The sequence below is a fragment of the Silurus meridionalis genome, chromosome 5 (genome assembly GCF_014805685.1).
Source record: "Silurus meridionalis isolate SWU-2019-XX chromosome 5, ASM1480568v1, whole genome shotgun sequence".
NCBI lineage: Eukaryota > Metazoa > Chordata > Actinopteri > Siluriformes > Siluridae > Silurus > Silurus meridionalis.
The window spans coordinates 679,436-686,891 of NC_060888.1; the positions used below are offsets into that span (position 1 = coordinate 679,436).

Sequence of the window (7,456 nt, forward strand, 5' to 3'; positions counted from 1 at the left end):
GAGAAATGAGCTCAGACACGATGTTTCTCACGAGGACACAAAAACACTGCATTTAGTACAAGCTGGAGCTTCGTTAAAGAACTCGTTATAGTCATTCCAGTCGTCTAATCCGAAGCTTCTGAAAGCATGTGCTGGTTCCTCAACATGATCTAACATTAGCATGTTGCTTAACCTGTGTCTTATTCGCGTTTATAAACAAAACATATTCAGTTTTAATGATATTAATGATAATCTACAGACAGGAACCTCATTTATATCCTAATTTCTGAATTATTGCTTTCTTTATTCTTTCTTTCATCACATTAACGATCTTTAGAAATAATATTTTAATTTGTGTTTGTTTAAACCCTCAGCGGAGCGGTAATGAAGCTCTGTAGGTGTGTTTATCCCAAATAAATGTCTATTTCTGCAAAATGGGTCATGAAGACTCAGGTAGATAAATGTATACCTTTACACACACACACACACACACACACACACACACACACACACACGATTGAGTTTGTTAAACACACGCTGCTCTTGGTGAATTAATTACGGTGCTGTGAGTCGAGCGTTCAGGGTTTTATTCCTCGGGATCTGATGTACAGCGTCGCGGGCAGGTAAAGGAGATGTGGACATGTGGTAAAGCTTTCATGTAATATAACTCAGATTAAGTCAGTTCTACACACCGCCTCCTGTCTGTGCATCAATACACCAGGATTTAATGAGATTAGGTGTAAAGATGCCCAGAAATCATCCTGTTCTCTATCACCGTTATTTCTATATCAGTGGAACCTCACAGAGAATATGTACAGTGCCTATACATGTATGTGTACTTGTGTATATATAAATATATAAATATATCAGTGGAGGTCAGAGGTCAGTAAATTCTTCTCTGCAGGTCTAAACACAGAAGCTCTGACCTACATTTACAACCTAAATTCTAATATTTATTTCATGAAATTGTATTAATGTATTCCATCAGTTTCTTCTCTTCATGTGGTAGTGTTTCTCTCGGCTGCACTGCTTCCAGTACGTGTATGTGGATGTAGATTTTTGTTGTGATGTGGTGTTTGGTGTGATGTTGTGTTTGTTGTGATGTGGTGTGTGGTGTGATGTTTGGTGTAATGTGGTGTTTGGTGTGGTGTGGTGTCTGGTGTTATGTGGTGTTTGGTGTGGTGTTTGGTGTGATGTTTGGTGTGGTGTTTGGTGTGATGTGGTGTTTGGTGTGTGTGGTGTTTGGTGTGTGTGGTGTCTGGTGTTATGTGGTGTTTGGTGTGGTGTTTGGTGTGGTGTTTGGTGTGGTGTGGTGTCTGGTGTGATGTGGTGTCTGGTGTGATGTGGTGTTTGGTGTGGTGTTTGGTGTGATGTGGTGTCTGGTGTGATGTGGTGTTTGGTGTGGTGTGGTGTCTGGTGTGATGTGGTGTCTGGTGTGATGTGGTGTTTGGTGTGGTGTTTGGTGTGATGTGGTGTTTGGTGTGATGTGGTGTTTGGTGTGGTGTGGTGTCTGGTGTGGTGTGGTGTCTGGTGTGATGTGGTGTTTGGTGTGGTGTTTGGTGTGGTGTTTGGTGTGTGTTTGGTGTGGTGTGGTGTCTGGTGTGATGTGGTGTCTGGTGTGATGTGGTGTTTGGTGTGGTGTTTGGTGTGATGTGGTGTCTGGTGTGATGTGGTGTTTGGTGTGGTGTGGTGTCTGGTGTGATGTGATGTGGTGTCTGGTGTGATGTGGTGTTTGGTGTGGTGTTTGGTGTGATGGTGTTTGGTGTGGTGTGGTGTCTGGTGTGATGTGGTGTCTGTGATGTGGTGTCTGGTGGTGTGGTGTTTGTGGTGTTTGGTGTGATGTGGTGTCTGTGATGTGGTGTTTGGTGTGGTGTGGTGTCTGTGATGTGGTGTCTGGTGTGATGTGGTGTTTGGTGTGGTGTTTGTGTGATGTGGTGTTTGTGTGGTGTTTGGTGGTGTTTGGTGTGTGTGGTGTCTGGTGTGATGTGATGTGGTGTCTGTGTGATGTGGTGTTTGTGTGGTGTTTGGTGTGATGTGGTGTTTGGTGGTGTGGTGTCTGTGATGTGGTGTCTGTGTGATGTGGTGTCTGTGATGTGGTGTTTGGTGTGGTGTGGTGTGGTGTGATGTGGTGTCTGGTGATGTGGTGTTTGGTGTGTGGTGTTTGGTGTGATGTGGTGTCTGGTGTGATGTGGTGTTTGGTGTGGTGTGGTGTCTGGTGATGTGGTGTCTGGTGTGATGTGGTGTTTGGTGTGGTGTTTGGTGTGATGTGGTGTCTGGTGTGATGTGGTGTCTGGTGTGATGTGGTGTTTGGTGTGGTGTCTGGTCTGGTGTTGTGTTTGTTGTGATGTGGTGTGTGGTGTGGTGTTTGGTGTGATGTGACGTTTGGTGTGGTGTGGCGTGGTGTTTGTTGTGGTGTTTGTTGTGATGTTGATGATTTCCATGGAAACAACAGCAGCTTTATTCCGACTCCACCTGGGGAAGAACTTTTCAACCAGTAGGTTTTACAGTAAACGCTCCACTTGTGCTTTTATAAAACCTAAAGAGCTGCTGAGGTTCTGTGGGACCGAGTTTCAGCCATAAACACAACGTGGAGGTTAATATCTGTGTAGAGCAGCGAGACAGGAGACAGGAGACATAAAGCACATCATCATAAAACATCAGCGATAACAAGATACTGCACAAGATCAGCCTGCATCTCCTTCTGTACCCGTGAATTACATTCTACCACACATAGAACACCGTCTGCTTCCCTCAAAGCCTGTCTGAGATCAAATACCAGCTTTAAATCCTCCATTCTTCACACACACACACACACACACACACACACACACACACACTATTAAAGGCTATTAGATGGATTTAAATGCAAATTGAATGACACAAGTTGATTCAGTAGAGAGTGAAGCAGGTATTTATCTCCTCAGGGTTACGGAGCAGGGCTGTTGTGTGTTTTATACAGAAGCATTCGTTGGCCTTCAACTTCCAGGATGGAAGCAGATTATATGGAATGAGCAGAAAAGTGTCCATTTTACAAACATGAGACAACAGAGAAGCACAAATTCCACAAAACCAGAACCAGAACATAAAAACCATCATTAAGAAGATTGTGAGACTGAACATCATCCATGTTCGATCTCAAACTCTTAGATTCCTTTAGCTTCTACAACCAGGCACAATTTCTTTAGAAAGTAAAAATGCTTTCAACTTGGAACAACTCACCTTTAAAATTCACCATAAACAGAGTAGGAGAACGTTATGGATGGATGGTCCATGATACTTTTTAAAGCATCTGATGCTCTGAAGCAATTTGATGATTAATGCAATGATGGTTTTACTCTCAGATTCTTTGGTTTGAAACTACTGATAGTTCTATACAGAACCTTTCCGGAACACTTTTTGAGCTGTAGAACCATTAAGCATCTGAAGAACCTCTGAGGAACCATTTCACAAAAAACATCCAGATATTATAGAGGATTTGAAAGTCTTCACAAACACTCTGAACTAAATGCACACTTACATTAAGCACTATTCCTCTTCCCTCCATCCATTCACTAACATCTGCCTGCTTTCATCTAAAATCCCATCCATACTTTACATGGTCCAGGATTTCTGTCTTCTCAAAAAAGAACTTGAATAATCATGAGCCAGAATTTATCTTCATGCATTTCATTCTCCAACATGCATTAAGGTCCATACATCTCTAAAACAATGGGGAACGCGTCAGAAACACAACTTTAAATGTCAGGAAAATTTCTATCATTTAGCAGAACTAATGAAGAACCTCAGAGGAGGTCCATTTGCTTCGACTGACTGCTGGCAGAATAGAAAAATGAATGTAATTAGCATATTGTGAAAACCTCAGCAGTGGTCCAGCAGGAATCAATTTCATCTCCGTATTTCTCCGTCAGCATTTTATACTCCAGAAACTAAGCTAAGTTCATCCATCCAGATCGAGCTGGACCATAATGAGGGCAAACGACCTTCTGATTCCGCACACGGTGCCAACGAGCTGCGTTTAATCGTCCGTGACTCGGAGCCATCAGTCTCGACTCCATCGAGTGGAAATGAGGAAGTGGGTCATATGTTACGCTCGTCTGATTATTTACGGTTAAATCTCAGAGTTAAACCTCAGACCAGCGAGAACCAAACAAAGAACAAAGCTGAGACAAGAATGAAGCATAAAGTCACTGAGACAAAGTGGAGTAGCTTCTCACCGCTCTGTAGATCCAGGACGTGGTGTTTATCCAGGGACCAGCCGCCCATGTTGGAGGCGTCCACCTCGAACCCCTGCAGTGTGGAACTTCTCCTCTCCCAGAGGACCACACTGAGGCACGACTCATACTCAAAGCCCACAGACACTGAAGGAAAAAACATGAATGAAAAGAGAAGAACGGACCAGAGAACATAAAAAGCTGAGCTACAAAATCATCTACAGAACATTTTCAAAATCCAGTTCATCCTTCATCCATCCCTACTGATACAGTGATGATAATAATGTAAAAACCCTACACCAGTTTCTTCTCCATCACATCCATATCAGAGAACCTTCTAAACATCTGTGTGTGTGTGTGTGTGTGTGTGTGTGTGTGTGTGTGTGTGTGTGTGTGTGTGTTTGTATCAGAGCAGCGTCCTCACTAAACTCCATTCAACCATGAATGACTGATGAGTGATTGATGATTAATTAGTGATGATGAGTGAGTAGTGTTAAATGACTAGTAATTAGTGATTAGTGATTGATGATTAGTGCCTGGAAAAATGTGGAGGTTTGTGTTATGAAGGACATCCAGAGTAAAACATCTGCTAAATTAAATATGCGGATCACGAATCAGAATTTCATACCGGATCGGTTGAGACGGCAGGGAAAGGAGAAGTGGAGGAGAAGTGGAGGAGAGTGGAGGAGAAGAAGAGGAGGAAGACGTCTACAGAGACAGCAGGGAAAGGAGAAGTGGAGGAGAATGGAGGAGAAGTGGAGGAGAAGTGGAGGAGAGTGGAGGTTCAGGTTGGTACTTTAAATGTTGGTACTATGACTGGTAAAGGGAGAGAGGGAGCTGATATGATGAAGGTAGAGATGTTGTGTGTTCAGGAGACCAAGTGGAAAGGGAGTAAGAGCAGGAACATTGGAGGTGTTTAAACTGTTCTATCATGGTGTAGATGGAAAGAGAAATGGTGCTGATTGATGATGAATGATGAATGATTAGTGATTAGTGATTAATGATTGGTGATTGATGATTAGTGATTAATGATTGATAATTAGTGATTAGTGATTAATGATTGATAATTAGTGATTAATGATTGATAATTAGTGATTAGTGATTAATGATTGATGATTAGTGATTGATGATTAGTGATTAATGATTATGATTAGTGATTGATGATTAGTGATTGATGATTAGTGATTGATGATTAGTGATTAGTGATTGATGATTAGTGATTGATGATTAGTGATTGATGATTAGTGATTAATGATTGGTGATTAGTGATTGATGATTAGTGATTAGTGATTGATGATTAGTGATTGATGATTAGTGATTAATGATTGGTGATTAGTGATTGATGATTAGTGATTAATGATTGGTGATTAATGATTAGTGATTAGTGATTAATGATTAATGATTGTGATTAATGATTGGTGATTAGTGATTGATGATTAGTGATTAATGATTGGTGATTAGTGATTGATGATTAGTGATTAATGATTGGTGATTAGTGATTGGTGATTAGTGATTAATGATTGGTGATTAGTGATTGGTGATTAGTGATTGATGATTAGTGATTAGTGATTGATGATTAATGATTGATGATTAGTGATTAATGATTAGTGATTGATTAGTGATTAATGATTGGTGATTGATGATTAGTGATTAATGATTGATAATTAGTGATTAGTGATTGATGATTAATGATTAATGATTGATGATTAGTGATTGATGATTAGTGATTAGTGATTGATGATTAGTGATTGATGATTAGTGATTAATGATTGGTGATTAGTGATTGATGATTAGTGATTAATGATTGGTGATTAGTGATTAATGATTAGTGATTGGTGATTAGTGATTAATGATTAATGATTAATGATTGGTGATTAGTGATTGATGATTAGTGATTAATGATTGGTGATTAGTGATTGATGATTAGTGATTGATGATTGATGATTAATGATTGATGATTAGTGATTGATGATTAGTGATTAATGATTGGTGATTAGTGATTGATGATTAGTGATTGATGATTAGTGATTGATGATTAGTGATTAGTGATTGATGATTAGTGATTGATGATTAATGATTGTGATTAATGATTAATGATTGGTGATTAGTGATTAATGATTGATTAGTGATTGATGATTAGTGATTGATGATTAGTGATTAATGATTGGTGATTAGTGATTGATGATTAGTGATTAATGATTGGTGATTAATGATTGGTGATTAGTGATTGGTGATTAGTGATTAATGATTGGTGATTAGTGATTGATGATTAGTGATTAATGATTGGTGATTAGTGATCGGTGATTAGTGATTAATGATTGGTGATTAGTGATTGGTGATTAGTGATTAATGATTGGTGATTAGTGATTGGTGATTAGTGATTGATGATTAGTGATTAGTGATTGATGATTAGTGATTGATGATTAGTGATTAATGATTGGTGATTAGTGATTGATGATTAGTGATTGATGATTAGTGATTAGTGATTGATGATTAGTGATTGATGATTAGTGATTAATGATTGGTGATTAGTGATTGATGATTAGTGATTAGTGATTGATGATTAGTGATTGATGATTAGTGATTAATGATTGGTGATTAGTGATTGATGATTAGTGATTAATGATTGGTGATTAATGATTGGTGATTAGTGATTGGTGATTAGTGATTAATGATTGGTGATTAGTGATTGATGATTAGTGATTAATGATTGGTGATTAGTGATTGATGATTAGTGATTGATGATTAGTGATTAATGATTGATGATTAGTGATTGATGATTAGTGATTAATGATTGGTGATTAGTGATTGATGATTAGTGATTGATGATTAGTGATTGATGATTAGTGATTAATGATTGATGATTAGTGATTGATGATTAGTGATTAATGATTGGTGATTAATGATTGGTGATTAGTGATTGATGATTAGTGATTAATGATTGGTGATTAGTGATCGGTCCGAATTTTATTCCGGCTGCAGTCTGTTGTGTTGAACTCTTGTGTAACTCTGACTAACTGTAATTAATCTCACGTGGCCCGAGGCAGCCGTTATTGTTCTTTTGCTCGTCGCTCTGCAGCAGTAACAGGATAAAACCTCGTCCTTCTGCAGTCCTGCAGCTCACAGACTAATTACACTCACAAACAGGTGGAGTCTGAAAACACGGCTCTTTGGAGCTTTATTTATGGCCTCGCTGCTGCTCACTGCCAGGCTGCACAGAAACACGGCTGTACAGCTCACACACACACACACACACACACACACAC

The 7,456-nt window shown here is 39.3% G+C and overlaps 1 protein-coding gene across 1 annotated transcript in view; it reads right to left on the reverse strand.

Moving 5' to 3' along the window:
- Positions 1-7,456, reverse strand: part of si:dkey-237h12.3 (teneurin-3) — a 100,551-nt gene that overhangs the window by 21,160 nt on the left and 71,935 nt on the right. Inside the window, 1 exon segment of the mRNA XM_046849368.1 lies at positions 4,194-4,337. Within this exon segment, the coding sequence (XP_046705324.1) occupies positions 4,194-4,337 (144 nt within the window).